Source organism: Oncorhynchus keta, chromosome 17 (genome assembly GCF_023373465.1).
Source record: "Oncorhynchus keta strain PuntledgeMale-10-30-2019 chromosome 17, Oket_V2, whole genome shotgun sequence".
Lineage (NCBI taxonomy): Eukaryota > Metazoa > Chordata > Actinopteri > Salmoniformes > Salmonidae > Oncorhynchus > Oncorhynchus keta.
Window position 1 is genome coordinate 11,284,793 of NC_068437.1, and position 18,599 is coordinate 11,303,391.

An 18,599-nucleotide genomic window follows, 5' to 3' on the forward strand; every position below is an offset into this window, starting at 1 on the left:
GAGAAATTAAGATTTCTGTTAGCAGAGGTTCTCGAGGTGTGTGACACTTTTTCTGAAGAAAAAAAAACAGGTTACTGAAAGATATTGTGTATTGTTGTTGTTGACATTCAAAGTGCTTATCTAGGCACACTGCAATTATGCCTGTCATTGCAACAAACAAAAAAATGCTATGACAAAATGTTGTTTGCTTGTTTTACTGCAAGGATTTTATTCTAGTTATTGCAACCTCCGAGGACCATGAATGTGAAATAAACTTAAATAATCAAAAATCTAAATGTACTTTCAGAATTGACAGGAATCATGTCATTAAAAGTACATTTAAACATAGATAGCTGTCTTTGGTCAAGTCAAAATGAGTCAAGTTTCCAATCTTTGATGACATTTCGAATTTTCATCGACTGGACAGACTTCTGAGATCTACTGCTTTGCCTTACGTGACAGATTTAGGCATTTAAATCAAACCAAGTCACAGTTCAGCAGCAGAGATGGTAAGAGTGTATAAAGCATGCGTTTTGTTTGAAGCATGAATATTTGCTTAAATAATACAGATTGTTGAATACATTGAATGACAAAGGTGTTTGATGAAGATGCTAGCTATCACTCGTTAAAATAGTTATCTAGTCTATGAACACTAACGTTACGAAACGAGTGCACTGTGAGTAAGCATTAAAACATAGCTACTATAGTAGCGTCTATGGAAGTTTATGATTTTGCACGAGTTAGCTAGCTACTGCCTTATTGGCAATCTAGCTAGCTGTAACAATAGATTAAATAAAGTATCCAACCTAGTTTATGTAGCTAGCTAGGAGCAAACATAGCTAGCCAGGAGCTAACATTGCTAGCTAGGAGCTAACATAGCTAGCTAGGAGCTAACATAGCTAACGGTAGCTAATTTAGATGGCTGGCTAGCTACCTAGCTGTGTTAGCTAGCTAGCTTAGTAAATGTTGAGTGTTTCACTTTCGTTACCCAACTTTTACCGAATGTTCTTTGCAGTCAACCTATGGATGCTAATTGAAAACTTCTAGCTAACTAGATGCTTTCTTCCAACTGTTTGGGACCAGCTACTATGTTGCTTGAACAAAGCTATCAGGTGCACCTATAGCGGTCCTATTCTAATTCTATGGGTGCACTCATGAACCAGAATCTGACTTAACAGGAAACTTTATGGCGAATCTCCTTTAAACCCAGGAAGCAGCCATTCAATTTACCACCAGTCACCAGCTTTTCAAATTTAATAACGTTAAATTTTAAATGGTGTAAAAATACTTTAAAGTACGACTTAAGTACCTTTTTTGGGTGTGAGTAGTGTGTACTTTACTTGACTATTTATATTTTTGACAGCTTACTCCACTTACGTTACATTCCTAATGTAAATCATGTAGTTTTTACTCCATACATTTTCCCTGATACCCAAAAGTACTCTTTACATTTCGAATGCTTAGAAGGACAGGAAAATGTTCCACACATCAAAAGAACATCCCTGGTCATCCCTACTGCCTCATATCTGGCAGACTCACTAAACCCAAATGCTTCATTTGTAAATTATGTCTGAGTGTTGTCCCTGGCTATCTGTAAATATATGTTTTTAAACTAGAAAATCGGGCTGTCTGGTTTGCTTAATATAATGAATTTGAAATGATTTATACTTTTACTTTTGATACTTAAGTATATTTAAAACCAAATACTTTTAGACTTTTACTCAAGAAGTATTTTACTGGGTGACTTTTACTCATTTTCTATTAAGGTATCTTTACTTTTACTCAAGTAGAACAATTGGGTACCTTTTCCACCACTGTAAGCAACTGAAGGAAACAATCCTATTCGACACCTTCAATGCACTGGTTGTAAGTCGACAACAGCTCAATAGACTGGAGGTGCCGAATAGGCCTTTTTTCCATGACATAAAACATTTTATTTACACCTTTTTTGGAAGTACATACCATGATGGCAGTAAATGACGATAGTTGCTAATTGAAACTTAATTTGATGAGTAATAAATGTATTTTGAGATTATTCAAAGCAGGTCAATGGCTGCTTCCTGGGCTTAAAGGAGATTCGCCATATCAACTTTTCCTGTAAGGGTAGATTCTGGTTTAGATGCTCCCCCATGACAGGTGGCTGTAAACAAAGCCACAAGATTGGTTTCTAGCTGGCTCTATAATTTATTTATAGCAATGCAATACCTTTGTCTGGAAAAGTCTAGGGTGGCAAACACATTCTGTGTTGAGGTGCAGTCCACAACAGTTTTTTGGTCGATAACTCATTGCAATGCAAGAGAACTACATAAGTAAAACATTTCATGTGTATTGCTAGACAAATGTACATTGAAAATATTGACACTACTGCCTTTTCTCTCATTCTCTCTCTCTCTCGCGCTCTCTCTCTAGTTCCGTAACCAGTACGACAATGATGTCACAGTATGGAGTCCTCAGGTAAGGGACTTTTTTTGCCATATATGGTCATGATTGCTTGCAACTTTCTCACGTACTCACTAGAGTGTGAACATTAAAATGTATCTAAATGTTTAGGGAATGAGGTTCCCTGCAGTGTCTCCCGAATAAGTTAACGTTATCGATGCACTTGTGTTTCAGGGGCGCATTCACCAGATCGAATACGCCATGGAGGCAGTGAAACAAGGTTCGGCTACAGTGGGGCTCAAGTCCAGAACCCATGCAGTCCTGGTTGCTCTCAAGGTATTCCCCGTTAATATCCCAGTTCTATTCTACACTGACAGTTTTGGTTTTTCAAGAGTTACATAGGAGCTACACTGGGGTATCAGGAAAACGGTATGTCTTTTACCTGCTACATTGGACGTGTGGCGTGAGCCACTCGCAGTGACTGTCATTGGGCTGTTGAGTGAGACTGGTGTTTGTTTCTCCACAGCGAGCCCAGTCAGAGCTGGCTGCTCACCAGAAGAAGATCCTCCACGTTGATGAACACATTGGCATCTCCATTGCCGGGCTGACTGCAGATGCCAGGCTACTCTGGTACCATTTACATTATTATTATATATATTTATTTTAAACATTTGAGTCATTTAGCAGACACTCTTATCCAAAGCGACTTACAGGAACAATTAGAGTTAAGTACCTTGCTCAAGGGCACATTGACAGATTTTTCACCTAGTCAGCTCAAGGTTTTGAATCAGCAACCTTTCGGTTACTGGCCCAACGCTCTTAACCGCTAGGGTACCTGCCGAACACTAGACTACCTACAACACACACACACACACACACACACACCAGGTGTAGAAATAAAATGTATGAAAAACCATGTGTCTGTGTGCAATGTATGTCCACTGTAACTTGTGTCAAGATAACCACTTCTAACCACTTCATTCCCCTTCTAACCACTTCTTTCCCCTTCTATCTTCAACAGTAATTTCATGAGGCAGGAATGCCTGGACTCCAGGTTTGTGTTTGACAGGCCTCTCCCAGCATCGCGCCTCGTCACTCTCATCGGAAGCAGTATCCTTACAGTCTTGCTTTCAATGATTGATCCCTAGAAGCCTGCACCCAGTTTGCCATGCATTAACATTTTGCTTAGTTTAGGACAGTCCTAGGGGACCCCAAAACAATCCGTTTGAAACTTTGATACTCCCAATAAAAATGTATGCAATGTGTCAATGTCAAAAATGTCACTTTCTTGAGATAAGCGGTTCGGTTTGGGAAATGGAGCGCTGTGTTCTCTAGACAGTTGACAAGGTACGCCTTGACCAGTCCCTCAGAAACTCAAATTCCCACACAGAGGTATGGAAGAAGACCCTATGGTGTGGGACTGCTTATCGCTGGCTACGATGTAAGTTCTTTGTAATCTTTTAAGGGAAACTATGTATGCTGATCAAGGTGTGTAAACCTCTGTATATGTGATTCTTAAAGCAATACTTATTACTAATGTGAAGCAACAAAGTCATTTGGTCTCTTCTTGTAGGACATGGGGCCTCATATCTTCCAGACCTGCCCCTCTGCAAACTACTTTGACTGCAAAGCCATGTCCATTGGAGCTCGCTCCCAGTCTGCCCGCACATACCTAGAGAGACACATGGACACCTTCCTGGACTGTGAGAGCATGCACACACACACTGTATTTGTGGTTTTCACAATTACTAACACAAATGCATACCTGAGGGCACACATATGTCTACTACACACACTATAAAATAGATACTGTTTGAGGCTTGTTCGCTGTAGCATATCTCACTCACACACACCTACAGTTGAAGTCGGAAGTTTTCATACACTTATGTTGGAGTCATTAAAACTCATTTTTCAACCACTCCACAAATTTCTTGTTAACAAACTATAGTTTTGGCAAGTCGATTAGGACATCTACTTTGTGCATGACACAAGTCATTTTTCCAACAATTGTTTACAGACAGATTATTTAATTTATAATTCACTGTATGACAATTCCAGTGGGTCAGAAGTTTACATACACTAAGTTGACTGTGCCTTTAAACAGCTTGAAAATTCCAGAAAATTATGTCATGGCTTTAGAGGCTTCTGATAGGCTAATTGACATTTGAGTCAATTGGAGGTGTACCTGTGGATGTATTTCAAGGCCTACCTTCAACTCGGTGCCTCTTTGCTTGACATCATGGGAAAATCAAAAGAAATTAGCCAAGACCTCAGAAATAAAATTGTAGACCTCCACAAGTCTGGCTCATCCTTGGGAGCAATTTCCAAATGCCTGAAGGTACCACGTTCATCTGTACAAACAATAGTACACAAGTATAAACATTGTGGGACCACGCAGCTATCATACCGCTCAGGAAGGTGACACGTTCTGTCTCCTAGAGATGAACATACTTAGGTGCGACAAGTGCAAATCAATCCCAGAACAACAGCAAAGGACCTTGTAAAGATGCTGGAGGAAACAGGTACAAAAGTATCTATATCCACAGTAAAACGAGCCCTATATCGACATAACCTGAAAGGCCGCTCAACAAGGAAGAAGCCACTGCTCCAAAACCGGCATAAAAAAGCCAGACTACAGTTTGCAACTGCACATGGGTACAAAGATTGTACTTTTTGGAGAAATGTCCTCTGGTTTGATAAACAAAAATGGAGCTGTTTGGCCATAATGACCATCGTTATGTTTGGAGGAAAAGGGGGAGGATTGCAAGCCAAAGAACACCATCCCAACCGTGAAGCACGGGAGGGCAGCATCATGTTGTGGGGGTGCTTTGATGCAGGAGGGACTGGTGCACTTCAGAAAATGGATAGCTTCATGAGGAAGGAAAATTATGTGGATATATTGAAGCAACATCTCAAGACATCAGTCAGGAAGTTAAAACTTGGTCGCAAATGGGTCTTCAAATGGACAATGACACCAAGCATACTTCCAAAGTTGTGGCAAAATGGCTTAAGGACAACAAAGTAAAAGTATTGGAGTAGCCATCACAAAGCCCTGACCTCAATTCTATAGAAAATTTGTGGGCAGAACTAAAAAAGCGTGTGTGAGCAAGGAGGCCTACAAACCTGACTCAGTTACACCAGCTCTGTCAGGAGAAATGGGCCAAAATTCACCCAACTTATTGTGGGAAGCTTGTGGAAGGCTAACCAAAACATTTGACCCAAATTAAACAATTTAAAGGCAATGCTACCGAATACTAATAGAGTTTATGTAGACTTCTGACCCACTGGGAATGTGATGAAAGCAATAAAAGCTGAAATAAATCATTTTCTCTACTATTATTTTGACATGTCACATTCTTAAAATAAAGTGGTGATCCTAACTGACCTAAGATGGGGAACATTTACTTGGATTACACTGAGTTTAAATTTGGCTACGGTGTATGTAAACTTCCGACTTCAACTGTACACATTCAGCACCTGCTCTGTGCATTTATCCTTTTGCCCATTGCATTGACTATACTCAGGTAATCTGAATGAGCTGGTCAGGCATGGTCTGCTTGGGCTCAGAGAAACACTCCCAGCTGAACAGGACCTCACCACTAAGGTAAGCTTATATGGCTCAACCAACCTGTCATAGCCCTCATGTTCCCCACAGTTCAGGGCTGTGTTCATTAAGTCACCCAACATAAACGTTTTAAAACGTTTTGCAACATGAAAATAAAATGCAGTCCCTCTCTGTTTGGTGCCTAATGAACACAACCCTGGGCTTTACTGAGTAGCTCTCCCTGCCTTTCAGAATGTCTCAATCGGCATTGTGGGGAAAGACATGGAGTTCACCATCTACGACGATGATGACGTGGGTCCTTTCCTTGAGGGCCTGGAGGAGAGGCCACAGAGAAAGGTAAGAGTCGACTTGGAGTTACTGTGGAAAGTGGTTGGATTAATGCGAGCCTGGATCCACACTGAAACAGAACAATTAATTTGGAATCTAGGCTAGGATAATGCACTCTCAAAGAAATTTGTAGATGAGATTATAATAATATTATAGAATGGTTAACAAACATGACATCACAAATTTCACTTGATGGTCCCGAACAGTCAAAATCATGTTTTTCATGAAATTGGATGACATTTGGATGAAACCCGATCAATCAGATGTATTTATCAAGCCCTTTTTAGATCAGCAGATTAGATCAAACCGAGCCTGAATCCCCAGAGAGCAAGCCATCCAGATCAAAGTAGGCAGCAGAACGTTCTCCACGGCATCTCCAGACTGTCAGGTCTGTCACGTGCTCAGTGTGAACCTGCTTTCATCTGTGAAGAGCACAGAGCACCAGTGACGAATTTGCTAATCAACCATTTCAGGAATTCTTCTTCCGACACACCCAAAATGACTCTTTTAATAGGTGCCCTGTTCTGTAGCTCAAAGCATGACGCATCATATTCTCCAAATGTTGTGAGTTCCAACACCATAGACACACACAATTTGATGAAGCCCACTTCTTGTGATTTATTTTTTTTACATTACACAAAGCATTCTCCACTACTTTGGATGTCTTCAATGGGTTCACCAAGTCGGGCGTCCATCATCTCAGAAAACATAATTCCCCATTGTATCTTGTAGGAGTATCAACACTAGTATCTCACATCAATTTGGACGAAAGTCCATTTTTTTTTTTCATTTCCACCACCAACCGATGGTGGCTCCATCTCCGCCATTGTCCTCTTCCTCGTTGCCTCTCAGTACACACAACTGGTTCGCTATGTCAGAAATACCCGCTCACTTTTTAGACTGGGATTCAGGAGGCGGGATGGAGGCAGGATTATTAAGAGCTTTTCATGACATCACAAAGTCTTAATTTTAATACACCAATGGTAACATCTTATTCTCTAACTTAACCTAACTTAAATAAGTACCACCATGTAACCAACATCGCAGAAGGCGTGTGGTTTACATAGCTAGGTAGCTAGTCTACTGGTGCAGAAATTTGACTGCAGTGTGTCAGTAAATACTTTAAAAAATGTTTTTAATGATATTCTTCTAATGTTTCTGCTTTCATCTGTGTCTGGTGTAAGCTCATTTTTTTATTCCTGGTGCTAGCTAGTAACTGGCTAGCTAGGTCTTCAGCCAGCATGTTCAGATGCGCTGTGGCGTACAAACTGGTATCAAGGAACCTAACGTTTGCCAGGAAAACATTCCCCACACCATTACACCACCGCCACCAGCCTGTACCGTTGACACCAGGCAGGACGGGTCCATGGACTCACTGTTACAATAATAATATACACATCAGTAGTGAAACCATTATGTGGCATGCAATTTCAATGTTGATTTGTGTATCAGCAAATTTGCTTGAGATAATCTCGCTGCTTGACATAAGCATTTTCAAAGAACCTAGTCAAGGTGAGCTTCCCTCCCACTCAGTATTTTTTCAGACTTCCTGGTAGTTTGACATAAGAAAGTACTTTTGTTTTCCATTCTTATCTGAACGGTAATCAAGATGTGATGTGTCCCGCCCTGTGTGTCCTAGGTTATCGGGGCTGCAGATGAGCCTGCGGCAGACAAACCGGATGAGCCAATGGATATCTGAGACTGAGGATGCAGAATGATGACACACTTTGTCACACTGCGGTGGCCAGAAACCAAATCCAGCTCAGCACCCCTCGCTGAACTGCCATGGGTCAATTCTGTGCAGCGACAATGTGCTACTCAATGAAAATAAGTTAATTGTATGCTTTCCGCTAATAAAATTGGATGTTGCTTTTCTATTGTTGGAATGTTACATTCTCTGTAAGTAATATAACTTTTTTTCTGAACTAGGTGCCATTGTTGTTTTTGTTTGTCACACACTTGAGACAAGGTTGTTGTCAAACCAGAATATTTTATTTGTGAGATTCCACAGTAGTTACTTTTTTTGTAACGCTGACATACGGGTATATAGTCATCAGTAGTGAGTAAATGGTGTATAAAAGTGAATGCTTTTTCAATAACTTATACCCATGAAATAAGATCATTCCCATGTATTCTAATTATGGTTTATTGCACTAAGAGGACAACAAGCATACTCTCAAGCCCAGATGTGAATCAAGACCGTAGGAGCACAGTGCCTTCCAAATCATTCAGTTCACTGTAATGCGCATTGTGCCAAAGCTATTATGCGATAGTGAACATCTGAACAAAGCATTGGTACAATACTGTGGGTATGACTTCTGCTTCAGACTGTCACTTAAGGAAGAGATACCATCTTTCTCGGGTGGAGCTTTTTGATCCTATGTTTATAGACTGGCTACTGCTAACCTTCATGCTATGGCCCATCCTGTTTGGAAGCATTGGAGGCTAGGAAGAAATGTTGCTAGACGGGCATAGCCAGACTCAAGTTTGTGGGGGGCACTCTACTTTCCCAATTATAGGAAGGAATTTAGGGGAAGTCAATCAACTCTGTTTTCTTTTGGTCATTTCTTCTGCTTCTTGTTCCTTTTCCTTCTAACACGAGAACGGCTAGTTGACATCTCCGTTGACAGGTTAACACCGTCCTTTTCCTCTCGCTCCAACATGGTGGGCATCTTCAGTGTAAACTCAAGCTCCTCCTCTGCACCACCCCTGTCTTCATCAGCCAGACCCAGCTTGTCATTGGCCCCACCCTCCTCCCTGTCCATTCCTGCTTTCTCCACTTCAGTCCCACCCACATCACGCTTAGCCCCACATTCCTCATTCCCAGTGGCCAAATCAGCACCTCCCTCCTCATCAGTATTCAAATCAGCCCCTGCCTTAGCTACACCTACATCATCCTCAGCCACACCCTCCTCCTGGTCAGCCCTGCCCTCTTCTTGGTCAACCCCAACCACCTCCTGGTCAACTACGCTCTCTTCCTGGTCAAGCCCATCTTCTTTCTGGTCAGCCCTGCCCTCTTCCTGGTCAACTACGCTCTCTTCCTGGTCAAGCCCATCTTCTTTCTGGTCAGCCCTGCCCTCTTCCTGGTCAACTACGCTCTCTTCCTGGTCAAGCCCACCTTCTTTCTGGTCAGCCCTGCCCTCTTCCTGGTCAACCCCAACCACCTCCTGGTCAACTACGCTCTCTTCCTGGTTAAGCCCAACGTCTTTCTGGTCAGCCCTGCCCTCTTCCTGGTCAACCCCAACCACCTCCTGGTCAACTATGCTCTCTTCCTGGTTAAGCCCAACGTCTTTCTGGTCAGCCCCGCCCCCTTCCTGGTCAACTAAGCTCTCTTCCTGGTCAAGCCCACCTTCTTTCTGGTCAGCCCTGCCCTCTTCCTGGTCAACCCCAACCACCACCTGGTCAACTACGCTCTCTTCCTGGTTAAGCCCAATGTCTTTCTGGTCAGCCCTGCCCTCATCCTGGTCAACCCCAACCACCTCCTGGTCAACTATGCTCTCTTCCTGGTTAAGCCCAATGTCTTTCTGGTCAGCCCTGCCCTCTTCCTGGTCAACCCCAACCACCACCTGGTCAACTACGCTCTCTTCCTGGTTAAGCCCAATGTCTTTCTGGTCAGCCCTGCCCTCTTCCTGGTCAACCCCACTCTCCTCGCTTGCCACACCCTCTTCCTGGTCAGACCCACCCTTATCCTGGTCAGCCCTACCTGCCTCCTGGTAGTCCCCACCCTCCTTCTGGTAAGCCCCACTCTCCTTCTGATAAGCCCCACCCTTCTCCTGGTAAGCCCCACCCTCCTGGTCAGCCCCATACTCGTCGGTCCTCTCTGGCTGCTCTTCGGTGCTGGTCGCCTGGGTATGGTCGTATCCACAGAAGGGCTCTTCCCAGCATGGATGGGGATCCTCTGGGAAACCTAATTCAACCATGGATACATAAACAGTATATCATTACGTTTCCATACAGCCCTCAGAGGCACTAAACCCAACTTACTGTATGTTACACCCAAATCTTGTATATCTCCGTATTGTGGAATGTGGATAACGTATTCAGACAAGTCTTGAATGACGTCATAAAAGAGCCAAAGTTTGACTTCCATTGAAGAAGCACAAATGACATGTTGTTTAGAAGAATGTCCACAGTGGTGTGGGGTGGTACAGAAAAAGGGCTTCAATCCCAGTCTACCTTCCCAGTGTTGTGCCCCCATATCTGCGGGGGCAACCCCCTCCACCAGGCGGCCCTCCTGCATCACCCGCGTGATCTCTCTCAGCTGGAGAAGCAGTCTCTCCTCCTGGTCGGCACTCACCCCTGTCACCCTGCAGGGAGAGCAGCAGAAGCAGAGGTAAGTATGCTTAAGGCAGTGATTCCCAAACCAGGTGTCGCGCCTGATGTGAAAATAGGGTCGTGGGAGAATTTCCAAAATTCAGAGGAAGAAAAAGATTCACACATTTTTGTTGTTGATATATATACACACATACACACACACACCTTATAATATCGTCTTTGTATCTCAAAATCATTGTTATGTGGTTAACCTTAAAAAATACATTAAAAAAATATATATATAATCTAAAAGATCAAATTCAACCAGAGCGCGCCCTTAGATCATGGGAAAAGGCCACACTTGACTGTTGCACTTGAATCATTCACACAGTGAATGGCTAGGCCCGTTACTATATGAAACCACACACTATTGCAGAGACTTTGATATTTCCGGCTGCAATTGATAAGGTGAAAACAATGTGTGGTGAGGCAGAGACACATAAGTATTCAGACCATTTGCTATGAGACTCGAAATTGAGCTCCGGTGCATCCCGTTTCTATTGATCATCCTTGATATGTTTCTACAACTTGATTGGAGTCTACCTGTGGTAAATTCAATTGATTGGACATGATTTGGAAAGACACACACCTGTCTATATAAGGCCCCACAGTTGATAGTGCATGTCAGAGCAAAAACCAAGCCATGAGGTCGAAGGAATTGTCCGTAGAGCCCCGAGACAGGATTGTGTCGAGGCACAGATCTGGGGAAGGGTACCAACAAAAATTCTGCAGCATTGAAAGTCCCCAAGAACACAGTGGCCTCCATCATTCTTAAATAGAAGAAGTTTGGAACCACCAACTCTTCCTAGAGCTGGCCACCCGGCCAAAGTGAGCAATTGGGGAAGAAGGGGAGGTGACCAAGAACCCGATGGTCACTCTGACAGAGCTCCAGAGTTCCTCTGTGGAGATGGGAGAACCTTCCAGAAGCACAACCATCTCTGCAGCACTCCACCAATCAGGCCTTTATGGTAGTGGCCAGATGGAGCCACTCTTCAGTAAAATCCATGACAGCCCACTTGGAGTTTGCTAAGAGAGACGAACTGAGTTTGCATTGAGAGACAAACTATTGTCATTCACAATGGATGTAAAAAAGAAAAGACTTGGTTGAATTTCTGCATAATGAAAAGAACATGTCTCCTTGTCTATATGTAACAGACATATTTGGGAAACTGAACGCAAGCATGCAGAGAATACAAAAACATTCTACAGATGAGTGACCGACTCGGTGGATTCAGAGGAAATAATTCTTATTGGAGAGAGTCTTTCAAAAGCCAACCATGCCCCCTTCCATCGGAGGTGCCATGTTTCTAACAACAACAGAAAACAGCATCAGTAAGTGTCCCACACGAGTATTGACTGCTCACCAATGCTGGGAAGAGCACTTTGGGACCTATTTCCTAATCTGTTTGACTGCGATCGTGGCTCAGTTGACATGCAGGTAAATGAAATCGGAACAGCTGATCGAGCTGCCATGTGACCGAATGTGTAGACAATGCATTCACAGGTCACTACGGAGGAGTTTTGGTTTTTGACTCAAAGGGAATACCCTGCCCTCTGCCTCTGAGCATTACAACTTGTACTACCGTTCGCCAGCTCATATCCGTGTGAAGGTGCATTCAGTGCTCTTGTCTGCATTAAAACCAAATATCAATCCCTGTTGGATGTGACAACAGAGATGAGGTGCGCACTGTCAACCATGCCCCCTGACTTTGAGAAGCTCCGCCGCGACATGCATCAAGCACGCCCATCTCATTAGTGGTGGTGAGATAAGAGACATTGTCAGACTCATTTGCAATTGACTGTCATAGCCCCACATTAAATGTATGTGTTTGTGAGTTGAGAAGACAATCAGAAATACTGTTAAAATGTTTTTCAATTGACTGCCATAGCCTCAAATAAAAGTAAACATTAGCTGTTATATACAGTGCCTTGCGAAAGTATTCGGCCCCCTTGAACTTTGCGACCTTTTGCCACATTTCAGGCTTCAAACATAAAGATTATAAAACTGTATTTTTTTGTGAAGAATCAACAACAAGTGGGACACAATCATGAAGTGGAACGACATTTATTGGATATTTCAAACTTTTTTAACAAATCAAAAACTGAAAAATTGGGTGTGCAAAATTATTCAGCCCCCTTAAGTTAATACTTTGTAGCGCCACCTTTTGCTGCGATTACAGCTGTAAGTCGCTTGGGGTATGTCTCTATCAGTTTTGCACATCGAGAGACTGAAATTTTTTCCCATTCCTCCTTGCAAAACAGCTCGAGCTCAGTGAGGTTGGATCGAGAGCATTTGTGAACAGTAGTTTTCAGTTCTTTCCACAGATTCTCGATTGGATTTAGGTCTGGATTTTGACTTGGCCATTCTAACACCTGGATATGTTTATTTTTGAACCATTCCATTGTAGATTTTGCTTTATGTTTTGGATCATTGTCTTGTTGGAAGACAAATCTCTGTCCCAGTCTCAGGTCTTTTGCAGACTCCATCAGGTTTTCTTCCAGAATGGTCCTGTATTTGGCTCCATCCATCTTCCCATCAATTTTAACCATCTTCCCTGTCCCTGCTGAAGAAAAGCAGGCCCAAACCATGATGCTGCCACCACCATGTTTGACAGTGGGGATGGTGTGTTCAGGGTGATGAGCTGTGTTGCTTTTACGCCAAACATAACGTTTTGCATTGTTGCCAAAAAGTTCAATTTTGGTTTCATCTGACCTGAACACCTTCTTCCACATGTTTGGTGTGTCTCCCAGGTGGCTTGTGGGAAACTTTAAACAACACTTTTTATGGATATCTTTAAGAAATGGCTTTCTTCTTGCCACTCTTCCATAAAGGCCAGATTTGTGCCATATACGACTGATTGTTGTCCTATGAACAGAGTGTCCCACCTCAGCTGTAGATCTCTGCAGTTCATCCAGAGTGATCATGGGCCTCTTGGCTGCATCTCTGATCAGTCTTCTCCTTGTATGAACTGAAAGTTTAGAGGGACGGCCAGGTCTTGGTAGATTTGCAGTGGTCTGATACTCCTTCCATTTCAATATTATCGCTTGCACAGTGCTCCTTGGGATGTTGAAAGCTTGTGAAATCTTTTTGTATCCAAATCCGGCTTTAAACTTCTTCACAACAGTATCTCGGACCTGCCTGGTGTGTTCCTTGTTCTTCATGATGCTCTCTGCGCTTTTGAGACTATCTCTGAGACTATCACAGTGCAGGTGTATTTATACGGAGACTTGATTACACACAGGTGGATTGTTTTTATCATCATTAGTCATTTAGGTCAACATTGGATCATTCAGAGATCCTCACTGAATTTCTGGAGAGAGTTTGCTGCACTGAAAGTAAAGGGGCTGAATAATTTTGCACGCCCAATTTTTCAGTTTTTGATTTGTTAAAGAAGTTTGAAATATCCAATAAATGTCGTTCCACTTCATGATTGTGTCCCACTTGTTGTTGATTCTTCACAAAAAAACACAGTTTTATATCGTTATCTTTGAAGCCTGAAATGTGGCAAAAGGTCGCAAATTTCAAGGGGACCGAATACTTTCGCAAGGCACTGTATATATATATATATATATATATATATATATATATATATTTTGTGTGGTTATGAAAATGGGGTCGTGGGACAAAATAGTTTGGGAACCCATGACTTAGGGTCTACCCATTAGAATTTATTACAGGTATGCTAATTCAATCAATGGGACATGCACTAACAGTTAAGTACACACATTAATAGCAATGTAAATACATTGTTCAATTCAGATTGTATTCAACAACATTTTATTCCTAAATATAAAAAAGAATTTATCCAATATTTTGGCTGGCAAAAATGGTGTAAGGTGGAAAGAGACCCAGAATATTTTTTTTTAAAAGTTGAATATATGTGTTTTGGTATGCAAAGAGATACTGAAACGAGAATAAATGACAGATGTCCGTGGAGCAAGACATTGGCCAGGTAAACAACAAACCTTTCAGGACTGTAGCTGGCTTTGGACACAATCCTCTCCATCACCATCTCTGTCTCCCTCAGCTTATCCTGCAGCTGAGTCAGCTCAAAGTCCGCTAGAGAGGAGGAGAGAGGGTCAGTTAAGACCTTTCAGGATGGCATTGTCTGAAGTGCAGCTAAACTATTTGATTGTACAGTAGTGGCCAAATATTAATTTCCACAAAGTTTTCTGCTTTAGTGTCTTTAGATATATTTGTCAGATGCTACTATGGAATACTGAAGTATAATTACAAGCTTTTCATAAGTGTCAAAGGCTTTTATTGACAAATACATGAAGTTGATGCAAAGAGTCAATATTTGCAGTGTTGACCCTTCTTTTTCAAGACATCTGCAATCCGCCCTGGCGTGCTGTCAATTAACTTCTGGGCCACATCCCGACTGATGGCAGAACATTCTTGCATAATCAATGCTTGGAGTTTGTCATAATTTGTGGGTTTTTGTTTGTCCACCCGCCTCTTGAGGATTGACCACAAGTTCTCAATGGGATTAAGGTCTGGGGAGTTTCCTGGCCATGGACCCAAAATATCAATGTTTTATTCCCCGAGTCACTTAGTTATCACTTTTGCCTTATGGCAAGGTGCTCCATCATGCTGGAAAAGGCATTGTTCGTCTCCAAACTGTTCCTGGATGGTTGGGAGAAGTTGCTCTCAGAGGATGTGTTGGTACCATTCTTTATTCATGACTGTGTTCTTAGGCAAAATTGTGAGTGAGCCCACTCCCTTGGCTGAGATGCAACCCTACACATGAATGGTCTAAGGATGCTTTACTGTTGGCAAGACACAGGACTGATGGTAGCGCTCACCTTGTCTTCTCCGGACAAGCTTTTTTCCGGATGCCCCAAACAATCGGAAAGGGGATTCATCAAGAGAAAATTACTTTACCCCTGTCCTCAGCAGTCCAATCCATGTACCTTTTGCAGAATATCAGTCTGTCCCTGATGTTTTTCCTGGAGAGAAGTGGCTTCTTTGCTGCCCTTCTTGACACCAGGCCATCCTCCAAAAGTCTTCACCTCACTGTGCGTACAGATGCACTCACACCTGCCTGCTGCCATTCCTGAGCAAGCTCTGTACTGGTGGTGCCCCAGTCCCGCAGCTGAATCATCTTTAGGAGACGGTCCTGGAGCATGCTGGACTTTCTTGGGCGCCCTGAAGCCTTCTTCACAACAATTGAACCGCTCTCCTTGAAGTTCTTGATGATCCGATAAATGGTTGATTTAGGTGCAATCTTACTGGCAGCAATATCCTTGCCTGTGAAGCCCTTTTTGTGCAAAGCAATGATGACGGCACGTGTTTCCTTGCAGGTAACCATGGTTGACAGAGGAAGAACAATGATTCCAAGCACCACCCTCCTTTTGAAGCTTCCAGTCTGTTATTCGAACTCAATCAGCATGACAGAGTGATCTCCAGCCGTTTCCTCGTCGACACTCACACCTGTGTTAACGAGAGAATCACTGACATGATGTCAGCTGGTCCTTTTGTGGCAGGGCTGAAATGCAGTGGAAATGTTTTGGGGGGATTCAGTTCATTTGCATGGCAAAGAGGGACTTTGAAATTAATTGCAATTCATCTCATCACTCTTCATAACATTCTGGAGTATATGCAAATTGAGGCAGCAGACTTTGAAAATTAATATTTGTGCCATTCTCAAAACTTTTGGCCACGACTGTATGTTTTAGAGAGAAACTATTTAAATGAATGATGCTGTTTCTTTGTATAGAGTTATCAGTATAACTGATTCTTAAAGAGGAACGATTTAAGAATCGTGAGATTACAGTTTGTAACTCACTGATCTTTCTCTTCCGGTTCTCTGCTCTCACTGAGGGAAATCTGGGTTCAGAAGGTACAGCGCACTTCCCCTTTGAGGTTATCTTTTGAGAAGAGAAAAAAACATTCTTCAACAATAGGATTTAAGGGTTTAAACATACAACACGCAGATTATAAATGGGCATTTGATTTGGACATTTTCTGTGAGAATAGGATACAATGGACTGTGTTTCCATGTGTCTCTTCCTAGTATGTGCATGTGTACGCATGTTAGGGCGGGCCAGACTACTTGATTCACGGTTTGTATTCAATACATTTTTGCATGCAAACTTTTTGTCTTCAGCCTCGTTGCACATTTAATACGCTAACATGCCTGTACTCTAAATCATTTTCATGAGAGTACTGGAACACACACATTCTTTAAAATGCTCAGCCCTATTGTCTGTGCGTGTATGTATGTATGTATGTATGTATGTATGTATGTATGTATGTATGTATGTATGTATCCTATGTTAACCCCACAACACCGCACCTTAAACAGGATGTAGAGGATGTAAAGAAGGATCGCAAAGCCGTAGATGGGGATGATCTGCCCTGCCAGGTTGGACTTGCCCCCGGTCCCTACCCCTGTGCCCCCACCCCCCTTAGCCCTGGCGATAGCCTCGGTGTTGTGTGCCCTGGTGGACCCAGCAGCCCTCTGGCCCTGACTGTCCGGAGCCATCTGCCGGTGCACCATGGGAGGAAACCGTCCTGAACCTGCAAAGCAAAGGGAAGCCTACTGTTCAGATGGGTCAAATGGAAACTGAAATCTGGACACTGACTGTAAAACCTATAACCTCTCACAAGTCCTGCAGAATTAAGCATTTTTTTTGCAGTAAAATAGTACACCAAATGTAAACAAAATGTTTACTTGGGAACAGGAGTAGAGAAATATGATTTCTTTATTTCAGCATCTTGAGAGAATGTGAATGATCAGCTAGCACCTCAGATGGTGTCTATCAGCATCAGCATCATAAAAGCTGATAGTATTTCAACCAAAGGTTTATATTTCCTTACAACTGGTCAAACTGATGTAAATTGGAAATTTTACACAGAATTTCTTTCCATCGAGTTTTTGCATTTTCTCCCTGGTCCCTAAACGTCTTTGTTCCATGAAAGATGACAGGGAACACTTTACCAAAGTCAACTAGATTGAAGCCTTCATTTAACGATTTATGGCATTATTCTGGTGAGCATGGGTTTATTTCCTCTTTTAGGGCAACATAATGACAGCCTACATGCAAGCTTCTCTTCTACCTAATTGATAGACAAGTTGACTAACAAATAGCCTACCAAAATCTCGGGAAATTATAGGCAGAAACATATCTAAATCAGGCAACAAAAAAATCCTGCACCCAGTTTAAAAAATCGTCCCCCCGTCTTTGACAGTAACCTGTAGCGCAATTTCTATATTTGCGTGTTGGGGTCGGGTGCAGGACTCCGATTTGAACTTTTTTCACATAAAGTCAGGCTGTTGCGGGTGAACAAACAGCTGACCCACCACTCCTCCCCGGTGATGACAGCGCCCTCTGCAGGGATGTAGCTGGTATTATTCAAAGATAACCAGAAATAAACGACGATGTGCAGAAAAATATATAAAAAAATGTGTTAAAATCCAAAGAAAGGTAAGCCTACGTACGAATCTATAATAGTTAGCTAGAATAATAAAGATATTTAACATTTTTAGAGCGTTAAACCCTTACCCTCGGTCTGTGCACCCTTCCCTCCGCCGAGCAGCATTTTCGGAAGCAGAAGAGCAACGCAGAGCACGAGACAAGACACGAGCGTAACCTTTTGAAATGTTGACATCGACATTGTTACAGCCGCACGGTTGCTTTTGCAGGGAAATGTACTTAAAAGGCAACACGAATACACAAACAATTCAACACAGAGGGTCAAGTGGATGCTGCGTCGGGCTCCTCAGCATCATCCATTTGTGCACACGTCCTTCGATGAATAACGGAAGTGTAACCTTTGTAGTGGATGCACCTCTCCAGTAGATGGCGCCAGAGAACCTTTATTAATTTCGACCAAATAGAAAGGAAAATAGAAAGGCTGTGATGGCACTGCATCCATTTTTTGTAAATATGGTAAAGTCGTTTTGTGAACTCTTTTTACCTGCTATAATTACTGTCTCTGTGTGATAGATTAGATATTGGTAATAACTGGGAAAAGTACCCCCTTTGCATTGGACAAGGCCCCGAAGCTCATCTCATCTGTCCCCCCATA

At 42.6% G+C, this 18,599-nt stretch overlaps 2 protein-coding genes across 11 annotated transcripts; one reads left to right on the forward strand and one right to left on the reverse strand.

The window, feature by feature from the left end:
- Nucleotides 1-360: 360 nt before the first annotated feature.
- On the forward strand, nt 361-8,125 carry LOC118396426 (proteasome subunit alpha type-1-like). 2 transcript variants are annotated; one of them, XM_035790627.2, is made up of 10 exons: nt 361-488; nt 2,389-2,433; nt 2,593-2,694; nt 2,885-2,988; nt 3,380-3,468; nt 3,729-3,799; nt 3,932-4,061; nt 5,883-5,962; nt 6,155-6,259; nt 7,890-8,125. In XM_035790627.2, exons 1-10 carry the CDS (start codon nt 486-488, stop codon nt 7,947-7,949), a joined length of 789 nt encoding a protein of 262 aa, XP_035646520.1. In that variant the 5' UTR covers nt 361-485; the 3' UTR covers nt 7,950-8,125. The 2 variants fall into 2 exon arrangements, with proteins under 2 accessions (XP_035646520.1, XP_035646521.1); XM_035790628.2 differs by lacking the exon at nt 361-488 and adding an exon at nt 545-655.
- A 253-nt stretch (nt 8,126-8,378) lies between these two features.
- Nucleotides 8,379-18,327, reverse strand: LOC118396425 (protein RIC-3). 9 transcript variants are annotated; one of them, XM_052465470.1, is made up of 7 exons: nt 18,074-18,327; nt 16,864-17,087; nt 16,354-16,435; nt 14,531-14,624; nt 10,427-10,557; nt 9,817-10,157; nt 8,379-9,501 (listed from the first exon to the last, which is right to left on the reverse strand). In XM_052465470.1, exons 1-7 carry the CDS (start codon nt 18,183-18,185, stop codon nt 8,812-8,814), a joined length of 1,674 nt encoding a protein of 557 aa, XP_052321430.1. In that variant the 5' UTR covers nt 18,186-18,327; the 3' UTR covers nt 8,379-8,811. The 9 variants fall into 9 exon arrangements, with proteins under 9 accessions (XP_052321430.1, XP_052321432.1, XP_052321431.1 ...); XM_052465472.1 differs by having other exon boundaries at nt 8,379-9,414; nt 9,814-10,157; XM_052465471.1 differs by having other exon boundaries at nt 8,379-9,414; nt 9,730-10,157.
- Between the last annotated feature and the right edge of the window lie 272 nt (nt 18,328-18,599).

Excerpts from the sequence above, each read along its gene's own strand:
- LOC118396425 (XM_052465464.1), bottom strand. The coding sequence starts at position 18,185 with ATGTCGATGTCAACATTTCAAAAGGTTACGCTCGTGTCTTGTCTCGTG. Across the intron at positions 17,088-18,073 it reads GAAGGGTGCACAGACCGAGG|GTTCAGGACGGTTTCCTCCC; the intron begins GTAAGGGTTTAA and ends TTTGCTTTGCAG. Across the intron at positions 10,158-10,426 it reads GGGGGCACAACACTGGGAAG|GTTTCCCAGAGGATCCCCAT; the intron begins GTAGACTGGGAT and ends TGGTTGAATTAG.
- LOC118396426 (XM_035790627.2), top strand. Across the intron at positions 2,989-3,379 it reads GCAGATGCCAGGCTACTCTG|TAATTTCATGAGGCAGGAAT; the intron begins GTACCATTTACA and ends TATCTTCAACAG. Across the intron at positions 3,800-3,931 it reads TGCTTATCGCTGGCTACGAT|GACATGGGGCCTCATATCTT; the intron begins GTAAGTTCTTTG and ends CTCTTCTTGTAG.